General features: G+C 43.1%; 1 protein-coding gene across 3 annotated transcripts; it reads left to right on the top strand.

Annotated features, from left to right (window-relative positions):
* The first annotated feature begins 170 nt into the window (after positions 1-170).
* On the top strand, positions 171-15221 carry recql (RecQ like helicase). Of its 3 annotated transcripts, none has more exons than XM_022225763.2 (14): positions 171-217; positions 1200-1378; positions 1616-1798; positions 3055-3234; positions 3938-4050; positions 5192-5384; positions 6663-6829; positions 7331-7412; positions 8133-8281; positions 9229-9346; positions 9979-10117; positions 10568-10668; positions 11247-11384; positions 14194-15221. In XM_022225763.2, exons 2-14 carry the CDS (start codon positions 1324-1326, stop codon positions 14652-14654), a joined length of 2079 nt encoding a protein of 692 aa, XP_022081455.2. In that variant the 5' UTR covers positions 171-217; positions 1200-1323; the 3' UTR covers positions 14655-15221. The 3 variants fall into 3 exon arrangements, with proteins under 3 accessions (XP_022081455.2, XP_086988907.1, XP_022081454.2); XM_087132781.1 differs by having other exon boundaries at positions 173-389; XM_022225762.2 differs by having other exon boundaries at positions 173-311.
* The last annotated feature ends 677 nt before the right edge of the window (positions 15222-15898 follow it).

Consider the following 15898-nt stretch of genomic DNA (forward strand, 5'->3'; position numbering starts at 1 on the left):
GGCCAAGAACATCGGTGAGATTCTCGACGCTCTTTTCGACCCACCAGCGCACGCACGGTGGAAAGCAATCCACTTGTGCCGTATGTTTTTTGAATGCATGTCTGAGCCCATCATAGCCCATGGATCCAATAAAACAGCACAACACTGTCACAAGAGGGCGCTATTCAATTCAGTTTGGTGAGCTGTTTGGGCACGTGTGTTGTACAACTTTGGATTTGCAAGCTGCAAAATAATGATTACTTTTGTTAAACTCTCGCGCTGAAATTCTTCTTTGCATTGTTCCGTGTCTGTATATACTATTTGGTAACAGAGTAAGTACTACGAATACTCCTTGGAATGTTCAGTTGCTGTGCTGACAGCAAAGCAAGAGGATTACTACGGCCGTACGGGTTAGCCTGTCTGTTGGTGGTCAAATATCCACCGCCAAAACAGAAACCAATAAACCAAAGTTTTCATCACAAGCCTGATGTTGCCAGTTAGAGAAGTACATGCATGTACATGAAGCATGAGTAACTTGGGACTTTCATGAGCCTTTGGGCTGGAGATAAACAAGCTTCTGCTGGGCCTGCTATTTGCACGACAGCCAGGCCTGGGAAACAAGCTCCAGGCCTTGGCCTAACCTCTGGCTCATAATGTAGCCTGTAGGGAGACTGAGCGGAGCAAGCCACATCATTTAGGGGTAGAGCAAAAATTCCCCATGTCATAAGCCATAGAGCTGAGTTTTCAAAGTTTGCACATATAACTAGGGTAGCCCCACTAGTGTGGCACGGACTCTCACTCCTGCTCCATCCTTAAGGATGGATCGGGAGTGACAGTCCGTGCCACGCAAGTGGGGCTATAACTAGGGCTACTAGTACTAGACATGCTAGACTCATCACGTTTTAGCCATCTTGCAATGTCGGCCTAGATGAAAACCTTTTGTATTTAAAAACAGTAAGAAAGGAGTTCTTTGCCATTATCATCTCCAATATTCAGCTCAATATTATGACTGAACAAAAACACAAGCTTTTCCCGCATATGGGCCTTAGGTACAAGAAGGGAAAGGTTATATTAAAAATGTATTTTGTCTATTTTTTACTTGTGAATATAAGTGACATGTTTATCATGCGCAAAAGTTTTAATGAACTTATCTTACACAGCACCTTTATCTCACAAGGGAATGATTGAGGGCTTCAAAATATTGTCTTAACATTCTACAGAACCGTGAGGATTGCCAAATCGTCCTCAAAGCCCCAACTGCTGTAAACTGCACATACATTGTACTTGTAAGTTGCAACCATGAAGCAAATCTCGTCTTGAACACCTCCGGAGCATCAGGGGGAAATGGCATCCTCTTCAAGTTCGGCGACTGTTCAAGACGTCCATGAAGAGCTGCAGGGTAGGTTGATCACAGGGTCGGCTGTCCTTTAAAGTTTTCCTAGGATACCCTTTGTCTATTGGGTCAGTGTATAGTAATAATATTTCAAACGAAAAATTTCAGGTGACACCTCCCAGTCCCGTTTTCCTTTTCAGTTAAAGCAGAATTCTGTGAAATTTTTATACTAAGACCTCTTCACTAACTCACACGAGACACAAAGCTTATTTGATGGCTCTGTGACAAACCAATCCCCCGTAGGATTTCTAGATGACCTTGGCCAAGTTGAGAGCGAGCTGGATCATGTCCGTGGGCGCATCGATGCCCTCGTCCAGAGACAAGATCGTCTCTTGACCCAGAAGCAGGAACTCAAGACAAGAATAGACCAGCTGCAGACGCTATGCCAGAGGCTGGAGACGGAGCGAGGGGACTTCCAGAAGTCTGGTGAGACTCGGATTAAAATTCTGGTCCGTGGGCTGTGATGTTAGGGTCAGTGCAGACGGTGAAAGCACTGCTAGATTTTTTCCAAATTTTGTACAAGCCAAGGACAGATGATACTGCTTGTCACTGACGTGTAAGCGAAAACACCAAAGACAACCAAAGACCAACTAAAACCCAATGATATCAAAGCACTGTATGCGTGGAATTTCACCCCCCAATTAAACCAACCATCAATTTAATTGGGTTTGTAGAAGGCCTGGTAGAAAGCAAAATTGGCATATGGCCAAAAGTCAACATGGAATACCGATGGCTGGACACCTAAACTGAAACAACCTTTGATAAGGCTTCCTCTTCAAAAAGTCGGGAGAGCTTTTTTTCTGAAGGCTGTTATGAGTTCTGCAGATGCCACCATCTCATACTAAAAGTGACTATGATGTGGAGTTATTGGAATTGTAGGAACTAGGTACCCTATTGAAGTTGTTACGCCCCAACTATAGCATTAGTCCCAACTATAGTTGGGCCCGTCCCAACTAGAGTGCTACAATTGGGCCGGCCCAACTACAGCAGAGAGGTCCTGTGTGCATAATGTGCCCAGCATGTGCCAAAGTCATATTGTTTACAAATGTTATGTCATTGGTCATAGGGCTAGATGAACAGATAAAGTGCCACATTTTAGATGAATTGTGTCAAGTGAGAGACACATTGACTTCGATAAGGTTGAGACATTTCCCACAGGCATTGGTCAACATAGTTGGGCCAGCCCAACTGCAGCACTACAGTTGGGACAGGCCCAACTATAGTTGGGACTTATGCTATAGTTGGGGCGTAACAAAGTCAAACATGGGTACCCAGGTACCCATAAGAAAACTCAATTCCAAAATTCATCTGGAAATGCAAAAGCAGACAGGCAATTGCATTCCTAAAATACTTATCAAGAACCTTTGGACACAAATGTGAAATTTGTTTTAGCGTTTCATATGCCCTGATTTTATATTGCAATTTTTCCCACAGAACCTTTGTTTGAAGAGTTTCCATGGTAATTTGCATTGGTGTAGTAATGGCGACCCACTTCAATACTCAGGTGGCCTACTCCCATACACAGCCCTAACTAGGATCTTTTCTTTTCAAAAATAGGTCATACTTCCAAATCTTCTAGGAGAATTGGGCATATGCCTTTGTCTTCTGTCCGGTGCCTTACACCAAGCCCAAAACCTCAGACCTGACCACATTGGTCTCCTTTTCTTTCCCTTCCCCTTAAGATTTCCCCTGGTCGGCAGAACTGCACCGCTTGAAGAGGTCCGTCTTTGGCATCGAGTCCTTGAGAGCGATGCAAGAGCAGGTGATGAACACGACGCTATCAGGTCGAGACAGTCTCCTGGTCATGCCGACAGGGGCAGGCAAGAGCCTGTGCTACCAGCTACCAGCACTCATATCTAAAGGTATGTTGCTAAGCTTCCACTGCTTCATACCTTCAACAAATCAGCACTTGTAACATTTGATACTTAAATGTAACCAGATCCCACTAAATGATTCTTATTTTTGTTTTAGTTTGCATGAAAAAGACTAAGCTAAGCCGTTCTGTTTCGATGTGTAACTCACTTTTCTAGTTTGGTGAAAGTACGCTTTAAAGTCAGTAAAATGTTCAGAGTTCGTTTTGATTCTTTCAATGGCCTTAACTCAAAAGTTGCTCTCACCATGTGCTACTCATTTTGTTGTCTGTGTTGGAGCACTCCTTTGGGAGTCCATGAAAACCCTACGGTGCTTGGGCAGCTGATTAGTATAGGGAGTTGCAGGCCGGGCAGTACAGAGACCAACAGGTTAATATTGTATGTTGTTCCTTTGATAATGCAAAGTCAGAAGATTTGGACTTCTGGGGTCGACAGTAGTCAGTCTAGGTATGGACTTGGTGCAGAGGTTTTATGTGTCATTCTGTGGCTAACGGGAGCCAATGGCACATTACATGCATGTTTTCGAGAGAAGGTTTCCATGTTTTTTCCATTTGTTTTAAAAGTGACCTCACGTGTCAGCTCTTAACCACTCAAATTTCAGCAAGTACCGAAGACCTGATTGAAAGTGTGGCAACTTTCAAGTGCATGAATTGCTGATGTCTGATGGTAATCACTGTCTCTCGTCTTCCCTCAGGCGTGACGCTGGTGGTATCTCCCCTGGTTTCTCTCATGGAAGACCAGGTTTTAGCTTTGGAGCAGCTTGGCATACCAGCCGACTTACTGAACGCGAGCACACCTCCCGATAAGGTACCACAGTCAAAAGCCTGACCATCAAGCCATCATTTCTTTCTTGCGCCACTTTTGTTGATTATTTGCAGAATGCCCTGCCATAAGAACCAAGTTGTACACCGAGTCAATTTGTTTCCAGTCCGGCAGATCTTATTCAGACGGAATCCACCGTCCCCTTTTTTGCAAAGCTAAAGTCATTATCCACCCCGAGGTGAATTGCACCCCCATTCGGCGAAAAGAAAGACAGGTGGTTATATATAAGCTGGAAGAGATTAGTTCAAGCACTCAGTGTGCTCCGCGTCAAACGCGCATATGCTTGAGTGCCTCACAGCACACATATGCGGTGAGTACCAAAAAAAATGCCGTCTTTTGTTCTGCTCGAAGCGGATTAACCCATGGTTGTTGAAAACCAGGCACTGTATCCGGTGTAGACCAATGTTGAGAAATAAAAGGAGTTTTCGGAATCGTGCGTTCATCTCCGGCTTCTGTCTTCAGTTTCATGAAGTTAGCCCACTGAGTTCAAACCCTTTGGTTCTATGCAGGTTCATGTGCTGCTGCAGAAATATCAAATGATCTAATACAAGGCCCGAATTGGGAAGATTTCCATTCGGTTCCAACAGTAAAGAACTTAATACCGATCAGAGAGCATTAGACCATTAAAGCCGGATAAAGACAAGATTTGGAAAATATCCATGCAACTTTAACCAATCTGATATTGATCCAAAGCAGATATCCCGTGCTTCTTTGCGTAAACACTTCTGTTTGGATTGGCACCCACAGACTGTTTGCTAGTCCTTTGATGTGCCAGTGACACCCTCTAGTTCTTCCTATTCAGAGACTCTTGCTGATTGGGTGTAGCTCAATGACTGGGGAGAGGGGAGGTCAATGCCCTCCCCCTGCAGAGATCTTCTTTCCTGGTTGCTCCTCCCCCCCCCCTGGGTCCCATCAGAAATTTTTAAATGTACACAGAATATGTACAAGTTCCAGATTATCAGCATTCAGTGCTCCCCTGAAAAATGTGCGCCCCCCTGGTGCCCCACTAAAAAATGCATTCTTATTGTGCCACTGGCTAACAGGTGAAAAATGTAAAACCAAACAAGCGAGGGATAGGCTAAAAGCATTTGCGTGACCGGGTAATTTGTGTTCTTGCGTGTCCTAGCTGAAGGCAATCAATGCGGCCATGTTAGACCCCAAGGCCCCTTTGCGTCTCCTCTACGTCACCCCTGAGAAGATCGCCAAGAGCAAACGCTTCATGGCACAGCTGCAGAAGAGCTATACTAAGGATAGGCTGGCTAGGATTGCCATCGATGAAGTGCACTGCTGTAGTCAATGGGGACATGACTTCAGACCAGGTTGGTTCCTTTGACCCTGTCATCGTTATTATCATTCTCTGAACATCTCAGGTAAAGAATCTTAGGCTTCCTCAAAAGGCACTAGTTCACAAAGCCTGACGAAACCTGTCGAGAGGAGACAATGAGAAGCAGTTAGAGTTTTAGAGGTGGGAGGAAAACCCCAGAAAGAGTATTCAGGGTGAAACCCAGAGAATCAGGTAGGGACAGAAAAACCCAACCCACAATGTAGACCGAGCCAGGAATAGAACCCAGGTCACAGAGGTGAAAGGTGAGGAAAGAACCATTATGCCAAGTGAACCTGACCAGATTGTTGGACTGTTTACCCGTTTCACAGTACTGCTAAGCATAGAAATTATCTGCCTAGCAAAACAGGCTTCCAACTGAAGTGTCATGAAATATATTTTTGTTGAGACCGGCTCTCCGCTTATACTTGCTTAGCATGAAAATTTGCCAAGCAATATTTTCTTCTTATCTGCTGGCTGGGTCCTGGTTAACCGTCCTAGTGGTCGGACATTTGTTGTGTCAACACGCTTGCTGACAAATCATTTATGAGAACCTCCTCCGCATGTATTATATGGGTCGTTGGCGTCAAATTGATCATAAAGGAAACAGAGGTACATGTGGTTATCTAACATTTATCAACCAATAAACCCCATCTAAAGTTGATCCTTATTGGCTAGTGCATCAGACATTTCAGAGCCATGGGCTTCGTTGAACTACAGTGGGCATGCAAACTAGATGACGCCACGGATAGGTTTAAATCCTTACCATATTTGATGCGACACATTGTAACATCAAACCCACTGAGAAATAAACATACACACCAGAAAACCCATGGAACGCTTACTCACTAGCAAGGACCTTGCCTGTGGCACAACATGATATGGTAATCATAACCTTGATGAGTAGTTTTCAAGACAGATGTTTTTATATTTTATCTTGTGCCTTTTTGACAAGGAGTGCCTTGTGTGACAAAAGCAAAATAGCATCCCCCTAAAAGTATCTGGGAAAGGATCTTCTAAGAACTGAAAAACTACCACCCTCTTGTCAGTTTCAATGAAAAGAAGTATTGAAATCTTGTTTGTATTGTAACAAAAAAGTCATCTGTCTGAAAATAAGTTGAACCGAGTTTTCACTGGACATTTCCTTTAATGTGGTGGTTTCTCTGATTTTAAATGTTTTTTTAACTTCAGAATACGTCAATGCCTCTGGTGTGGTATATTGTGCCATGCATGGTGGGTGCATACCCCAAGGATTCTTTTCCTTTTTTCTCCTCAGACTATAAGATGTTGGGTGTCCTCAAGAGACAATTTCCCGAGGTACCGGTGCTTGGATTGACTGCCACTGCCACAGCTAATGTGCTTGAAGACGTCAAGGGCTTGCTAAACCTACACGCTTGCATCATACTCAGGTCTAGCTACAACAGAGCCAATCTTCTCTATCAGGTATAGCCTAGTGTTTGCTTTAGAATAAAAAAATTGGCAGTGACCATGACTTTGATAAAGATGTTCAGAGTACATCACACAATTCTGTTCCCCCTGACCGGATTTCAGATCCAGATTTCCGTTTTTCTAAACAGACCCCCAAAATTCCATTTTCCTTCTTAAGTGAAACTGGACAATACTGCAAGAGAAGAGCTCCCCTGATATCATGCCCTCCATTCACTACAGTCGGTTGTGCACTTCGATGCTATTTACTAGGATTAAAAAGTTCTGGGGTTTTTCGAGTAGACCCTGTGGCGTCTCTGGTATGCTTATAGTCATTCAGGAATCACATTTCAGCTTTCCTTTGAACACAAGACCCTTTCATTCATAATAAGGTGTATTCCACATTTCCCTCCCTCTGCACTCTGACATTTCCCATTGACGCAGAGTTCCGGAAGTGCTATCAGCGTAAATCGCAGGTTTAAAAATGTGAAAGGTCAAACACACATCTTTGATTTGCAGGTCCGTGCGAAACCAAGCAGTGAGGCTCGCTTCATCGAATTACTGGTGCAGTTACTCAATGGACGTTACAAAGGCCAATCAGGTATGTCGCATGTCACATGTCTCTTGGCTATTTTACCGATGTCAGCTGTCTGGCATTCACCTCATGGATCCACTTTTATTGTCTTAAACCTGTGACATGACGAACTTTGGGCTCCTTATTTCTAAGTATTCCGTCTCCTTCTACATGGACATCTTCTAAATCAAGCCCAAGTATTCGTTTATTTTCATTGGGTGTGAACATCAGCCCTATCAGGCACTGTGGTTGTAACCTCTAAAATCTGCCCCAGTGTGTGAATCCATGGCACATTCTTTCACATAAACATTCAAGGAACCACTAGTTATCATCTGTGGACAAATACTTGGATAGATGTACTTGAGGTTAGTAGCAAGACTCTTAATCTTGTCATTTTATCCAATATTTGAAAAGCCCTTTTTCAACTGATGTAATAAGCAGTGATAAATAGGTAGTATCATTTCAAGGTTTTTTCCTTGTCTGTAAGGAATATTAAACTCCAACGATTGGGTCATTATGGCTTAAATTACACAGTGACCCTTTCCCACTAACTCCAACATGAGCAAGCTATCTTGGATTCTTTTTCTGAGATCGGCTTTTCATTACCTTCGACTTGATGTCACTAAACTTGCCATCATGCCCATCTGTTCCCATCAGTTGGGATGTTGACTTTCCTGTTTTCTCATAATGTCAGGTTCACGCGTCTGGTTTTTGTTTTTGGACACCGGAATGTTGTTTTTTTCTCAGGCATCATCTACTGCTTGTCCCGGAAGAACACGGAGCAGGTGGCCTTAGCCTTGCAGGGGTGTAACATCCAGGCCGAGCCCTACCATGCCGACCTGGAGGCCAGCTACCGCAGCGCAGTGCATGGAAGATGGAAGAGTGGCCTGACACAGGTTGGTCCTGTTTTTTTTTTGGGGGGGGTGGCATAGTCAACAGTTCGTCAGTGGGATTCCTGCGTGAGTGTGCGCGGCATGACTTTTCAATCTTTAGGCTCTGTGTGGGCTGCACTATGATTCAAAAAAAGAGCATTAATTGTTCGTAGTGACTCACAGCACTGGTCTCTGGATTTCTCTTCTCTAGCACATTGCAGAAGCACACACTGTCACACATAGGCTGGGTTTGTCCCTCTCAATAGTTTGCGAGTGGAGGAAAAGTCTGCATGCACGTTGCTCTCTGATCACATCGCGCGAGTACAAAACACCTTTTCGCCACCTTAAAAAATAACCATGTGATGTCAGAGCACAGTCCCAGTCTGATCGAGAGTATATTCTTGCTCAGCCATTGGTCATACTGCCGCTGTTCATGTACTCTAGAATATACCAGGATTTAGATACTCAAACGCAGCCGCAGTGATTGGGTCCTTCTCAGATGTGAGTTGTGAACCTCTGAGCCCACACTCCATGCCGTACCACTAACTCAGTGCATTTGCACTGCCCACCACTCCTTTTTTCTCTTAGCAGTCCCTTTCTGGCATTGTCTGCCCGTTTCATTGAGATTGTGAGCAGTAGGCACTACAACTTAAACATAATATTTGAAATAAAGGCCCACAACCATAGAATTCTTCATGCCAAATTAGCATAAGGGCGTTTGCCTGCTAAATACAAGGAAGGCTTGGAGATTTTCGGATCACCATAAAGCAACGCTGTCATGAAAGTTAGCTCTGCAGCCATCTGGCTTTAAACACTGTTCTCATCTTTCACAACGTCTAGTCATTCAAAGGCGCCACTCAATTTTTAAAACAACGAACTGAACCACTTGCCTAAAGTGTACTTATCTGAGGAAGGAATAATGTTTGGCAGACTTTGATTTTGTTGGTTTTGTTTTCTTTGTTTGGCTGAAGGTCGTGATAGCAACTATAGCCTTTGGCATGGGCATCGACAAACCAGACGTACGTTTCGTCATCCACCACTCCCTCAGCAAGTCACTGGAGAACTACTACCAGGAGAGTGGGCGGGCAGGTATGGCAGGGGGGGAAGGCAGATAGCCTACACAACCGATGTATTCAGTAACTGTTTGATCCACGTGTGACTTAATCATGTAATCTTTGACAAGCAAGAGCGTGGATCTTGTAAATACCAAGAGGGATGGTGATATGTTTGGTGCAGCGGGAGCTCTCGTTATCCTGAAGTGCTTTAAACCCTTTAATACGTAGATGTGAAACTGCAGATTAAAACCCTAACTCCCTAGGGTGTGTGCAAAATCATATTAAAATTGGAGGATTCAGGAATGTGAGGGGCTATAGAAAAAAAAAAAAAGTCACTGTAAAATTATTATAAGTCTCCTGGTCAATTAATTCATTTGCATTCCATGAGAAAGTAGTTTCAAGTTTCACATATTTAGAGGTGGTTTGCAACAAGGGCATTAAGTGGAAAACTGTGTTCCCATCTGAACGCCATTCAAAAAATATATATAACGTATCCTAATGGAGCCAAACATATTCTTGTTGAGGCGTTCAAAGAACTCGTACTTTGGAGCTTTATTTTCTTTTGTGAGAGAGTTTTGCTCTGCTTAAAGCTAAATTGTGTTTTGAGGCGATGGGGTTGTATCCCCAATCTACAGTGTGGACAGTGATTGGTCCCGTTTGATCTAGGTCGGGACGACAAGCCGGCAGAGTGCACCCTGTTCTTCCAGTCATCGGATGTGTTTCGTCAGAGCACTATGGTCATGGTGGAACAAACAGGGCTGCAGAAACTCTACGCTATGGTGGCATACTGCATTGACAAGCACAGGTCAGACCCAAGTTGCCTTATCTAATGTGCAATATGACTCACTGTTCCTCAAACCAGACTAAGGTAAAAAAAGGCTTCTTTGGTGTAAGCCATAACTAGAAAGTAATGGCGCAAAACAGTGGAAATTGTACAGCTTCTCATTTTTTTTGTAATTGCACAGAGAATCTATCTTCAGTTCAGAGTAAAGAAATACAAAGCAGCTTGTCAGTAGAGCCAGAATTTCAGCCAAGTTCATTGGTAAAAGGTTAATGTTCTTGTGGTGGTGTGGATAGAACGCGCCTAAAATTAAGAGCAATTACCGCATTTCTCATAAGGTGCTATTCCCTCATTATGTTAATGTCTCTAGCAGGCATGCACTGCTGTCCACATCTATGTCCACAGTTCCAATGATCAATGACCCACATTCCCAGTGATTATTTTCACTATTCTTACGCCCTCCCAACATCATAGATGTCGTCGGAGTATCCAGGCAGAACATTTTGACGAGAGATTGGACGCCAATAAACAGCTGTGCAATGACATGTGTGATAACTGTAGATACAAAGAACAAGGTACCCTACACGCCATGTGTAACAATGTCTCCCTGAGGCAATTTGCATCTCCAGTGCTAATTGATTGATTCATAGGTACAGCAGTGCAAAATTGTGTGCAAGTCAGATGCTCTTACAAAAAACAGACCGCATAGAAAAATCTTGAAATAATAAAACGCAACCTTGGCTTGAGCTGCCGAAACAAATGTTGCAATCTGTCTTTGTCATTAACAAACTTTTCCTAAATTGAATCTCGTTGCTGTCTGATTTCCTTTTCAATCCGGAAAGGCATTCCCGATGGGTTTCACTCCCTCTCAGTGTTGATCTGAGTAGAGTGTATCTAAGGGAATGTAGTGAGTTATGGTCTGCCCGTTGTTTGAGTTGCAGCATTGCTGTTTCATTCTCTCAACTAGAGATGGAAGCCGCTTACATTCATATATATGCATTTACACACTGAACAGCATAACAACCACCACTATGGGTTAGTTTTGCCTTCACGGTTGCTTGTTTTGGCTGGTGTAACATTGGAACAGTTTGAAACCTAACAAGACAAAACCATTGAACCCAAGTCTTTCTTCTTTTCTGTGTTATCCTTGCAGTTCATAATATGAAACTCAATGATTACTACATCAGCCTGCTCCAAACACTCCAGGCTGCAACCAAGAAGACGGAACGGATCACCCCGCTGAAACTGGTCGACAAATGGCTAGCCAAGAAACCAAGCTACAGATTGGAAGGTGAGATGGAAACTAGTCAACTTCGACCTTTTATGCATATGTGGACTGGCAGTGACATTACTCATGCAAGTCTGTGTACCCCAAGAGACTGTGAGTGACCAGAATGGGGTCCTACTTCATCAGGCCAAACACTGAAGGCTAAAGGAGCCTCATCTGGTCACTCAAAGACCTGAGGGGTATGGACTCGCACTGTGTAACTGACTTATACCAGCTCGTATGTGCTTTATAGAGCACCAAAGTGTGACGTCATTGTGAACCAGGAAGTGGTGTGCAAATGAACGGAGTACGCACACGTTGGTTCATGCACAGACATAGTTGTGTGTATCACAAATTCACTTCAGTATTCCATAACACAGCTTTGTTCAAAATACAGAAAGAAAGGAAACTTTTCAGGGCTTTATTAGTGAGGGTCCTGTAACCATGGAAATAACATGCGCTTGATGTCCCGACACGCTTCTAGTTCACACTAACTCAAAGTTCATGGCCTATATTAGTGAACCCCATGTGACTGTTTCTCAGCCAATCAGGATTAACCACTTGCCGTCGGGGTTTCCGGTACCGGACACGTATTCTTTATACGCGTGGCCGGGGTCTCCGAGATTGGACAAAGGGAACTGGGCTTTGTAACAAAAGACTGTACTCGTAACAAAAGACCAGGCTGCTGGGAATTACCAACATTTTTCCACTCTCAGTAGTGGAGATAATCCAGCCTTTTTTTGAAACAGTATACCACGGTTTTGGGGATTTAGAGTGAGTGTATTACCATCGGGGACAAAAGCGTTCCACCACCACAGCGATGAGCCACACAGTACCGCTTCACGCTAAAATTTGGATAAATTAAGCCAAATTATCCCTAATACGAACTTAAATAAATATCCCTTACCACTGAACTCCGAGGAAAATTTCCATCTCGGCAGAATTGAACTGGGAAATAAATAATAAGGTGAAAAGGTGTTGTCCTTCCACCAGGATAGTTACCGTATAGGAGTATACACTTCCAATAGATATCTGCATCGGAACCGAGGCTCTCTGTGTTGAACTTCGTCACGCATGCCCGCGGAGTCACACAGTACATGCAGTATCCGGTTCGTAAGTGTGACATCACTTCAGTTTAAACCATGGCCACTGAATAAGATTCACGACCATCGCTGGTATATTAGTTCGCGGTCAATTGTCGTCATTTTTTCTTTTAATTTTACGAGTCGAGTCATCCTGAAAGACTCTTCCATAAAAATTTGAAGCTTGGAAAGTCTGAATTTAACATACCGTTATGTATTTTGTGTCTTGACTCCTTACTTTCAATCGTCTGATCGTATTAAGAATTGAAGCTGACACATACAGCCTCGTTTTCAAACACGGAAGTGCGCAGATCGACACTAAAAGCGTCGTATTGGGATCCATCTATTCAGCTCCTATCCCACTTCCAGACAACGGCCAAAAAAAAAAAGGAATAAGGAGAGTAAAGAAGACTATTTTGTCAAGCTAAACTTTTTGTCGAGGCTTTGCAGTCAGTCTTGACAACCGAACTCGTCCAATGGGCGATGGCGACTGCATTTTGCTCCGCACACAGATCAAACCAGGGAAAGCATGCTCTCCTCACACATGCACAAACCCAAAAGGGACACTGCCGCTGATGGGCAGTTTTCTTTTGTTACTGGCCTAATCCAGGCAAGAACTATTTACAGGAGAAAAGCCAACCAACATCTGCTTGTAGCCTTTCTTAACCAAATCTTCAAGGGGGTGCCATTCCAACGGCTGCATGCTGTAATTGTAGTAGGAATTTCACTACATGGTTAAGAACCAGAAAATGGTGTGTTATAATCACCGTCAATGATATGTAGCCGTTCAGTGTAAAATTTCACTTCAGAGAAATTGTGAACAATAGCAGAGAAAATGGCACAATAACTGCAAACAGGAGCCGAATACCAGGGGCAAGCAATACGCGTCGCATGACATTTTGGCTGGTGAGCTGTTCACGTCCCGCTGATCTGTGTGCTTAACAACGCAAGGAAGCTAGCCTGCAAAATAGGCCAAGATAATGGTCTTTTGGTTTTGCATTGTGGAGCCGTTCACAGTCACCGGCACAAATGTAAAAACAGGTTCAGATGACTTCGAACAAGAATCTGTTTCTCTAAGGATACAGACAAACAAACAAACAAACACCCCAACAAACAAACAAACACCCCCCAACAAAAAAAACAAACAAGCAATTTAGAAAGTTCCTCATCAACCTAAAACTGAGCCCAGAAGGCTTTGTAGGATTCTACCTGTAGGCGTTTAGTAAGAACATGTCAGATTCAGTCCAATCTTATACAAAGAGTACTCTTTTATGACACAAACTGTAATAAAAGCGCAAATTATGAGAATCTCAATTTCATAAATTCTTATGTTCTTCTTTGTTCTCCCACTCCTTTTATAACAAAGTCCCGGTTATAAGTTACTGAAATGAATATGTCATATGCACAGTTATGTGTGTGAAATGCACTAGCATAAGGGTGCATGAACCAACCAACATGCTTGCGTACTCCGTTTTCACTGTATTCTGGTTCACAATGACATCACACTTTGGTACTCTATAGCAAAGTAATTTGCCTGGTTTGGTTCCTTTAACCCTCCTAATGCTAAGATACATTCTTGACACAGTTGTCATATCAGTCAAAATCAGTCAAATTTCCCATATGTGTCTGTGTACTGGGGGAAATCAAGTGGAAGGCATTTTTTACTTTTTTTGACGGTTAAAACAGAAGGAGGGTTAACGTTGTTGTAATGATTGTTGACTGTGTACTCAGTATTTCCCAAACTCCCTCAGGTTCAAAGCGGTCACCGCTGAGTCGGGTGGACTGTGAGTTCATCATGTGCTACCTTCTTCTCGAGGGCTACCTGAAAGAAGACTTCCATTTCACGCCTTACACCACCATCAGCTACATCTTGCCCGGGCCCAAGGCGTCATCCTCCCTCACTCAGCCTATCGTCTTCAAGTATCGCCCCTCGGATCAGGAAGGTGAGGTCATGAAAGCAGACAGTCGATTTCCAGAGAGCCTTGCCTCGAAGGCTGCCCCAAGTGGTTCTAAGAGCAAGAAGACATTGGACGGAGGTTCAAGTTCAAGTTGTACCTCTGTCGAGAAGGTGTCCCAAGGACTAACTACCAAGGCCGGTTTGAAAAGGACTAAAGGAGTATTTGATGTGAAGGTCCCGGTTAGTGGTAAAGGACACATCCCAACAAAGAAACGCAAAGCTGAGGATTCATCTGAGGTGATAGTTATCCAGTGAAATGTTAAAGCAAAGTGACCATTGAAAGGAACTCATGCCCTTGAATAAAGCTGTTGAACCTTAGCAGTGTCAAATGACAAACGTGAAATTTCCAGTATGGATGAAAATAACAATAACCTTCAGTTTGTTTCTTTATAGTAACGACAGCAGTCACTTAAAGATCGATCATAGGGTGTTTTTCCTTTTGACCTTTCTGGTATTTATTTACATGGTGTTAAGTCAAAGCCTTCCTGGTCAGGTACCCAATAGAAACCACAACAAATGATTCTGTACATAAATGTAGGTGCCTGTCTTCTCATTCGGTTATTACTTATCTACATTCTGCATCCCAGAGGGCTCTTCTAGTGAGAAGGACCTTAGACTAGTAGCGAGACTCTCTTCAGTTTTGTTCTTTGAATTGTTGTAGCAATATCATTTCTTTTTTTCAAGTACTTATTTTATCAAGGATATCAAAGCCCTTAAACTTAGAGCTGTTTTCCATGGGAAAAACCAGCTTCAGGTTATTGTGATTATCTCTCAAAACAGCGACAAATAAATGGAAGAGGATTTTACTGTTTCTTAAACTGATGTACACGTGTGTGGGCTGTAAAGTGCATGTATGTGTGTTTCCAAGTGTCTCATTAAGTAACAACAGTGCATATTTTAAGCTTCAACGGTGCCCTTAAAATGGACTTCTGTAAGGGGTCGTCACCTTATTTGTTGAGCCAAGAACATTAATTGCAGTGGATGGAACAATCTCTGCAGATGTAATCTGGCCATCAAATAACAAATCTTATTCTCCAAATGAAAAAATTATCTAAAATATCTAAAGCTAGGTCTGAACTTTCCCAACATACAATCTTCAAAATCCTCAACGTATTGGAATTTTCCAAGACCTTAATTTTTCTCGAACTCCCCCCCCCCCGAGTTGCATTTTCAAAGATACCCCCCCAAAAAAATCAGGTTCTCAATTATTAACAAATTCAAATTGTAGCACCACCTTTGAAGCCCCAAGCCTAAAGCTGCACTTTCATTTGTCCAACATCCCCTCATGGTCGAGAAATACAGTGTGCATGACACTACATTATTAAAATACTCTCATGGCTGTTTATAAAGAGCGTGCGACCTTCGCTGAATGCACTTCAGTGAATAAACCTCAAGGATATTTCTCTGCAACATAAGGTACTGGGGTTCTCTCATGCATGAAGTAGACTATTGAGGCCTTTGACAAAGGATCACAAAGTGAAATCTGTGACCGACCATAA

This window comes from Acanthaster planci, linkage group LG01 (assembly GCF_054643075.1).
Source record: "Acanthaster planci isolate LZ-2023a linkage group LG01, COTS_SCS, whole genome shotgun sequence".
Lineage (NCBI taxonomy): Eukaryota > Metazoa > Echinodermata > Asteroidea > Valvatida > Acanthasteridae > Acanthaster > Acanthaster planci.

Bases quoted from the DNA above. Each gene is read 5' to 3' on its own strand.
- recql (XM_022225763.2), top strand. From the start codon at position 1,324: ATGGCATCCTCTTCAAGTTCGGCGACTGTTCAAGACGTCCATGAAGAG. The intron at 6,830-7,330 runs GTATAGCCTAGT...TTTGATTTGCAG, and splicing joins GAGCCAATCTTCTCTATCAG to GTCCGTGCGAAACCAAGCAG. The intron at 9,347-9,978 runs GTATGGCAGGGG...CGTTTGATCTAG, and splicing joins CCAGGAGAGTGGGCGGGCAG to GTCGGGACGACAAGCCGGCA.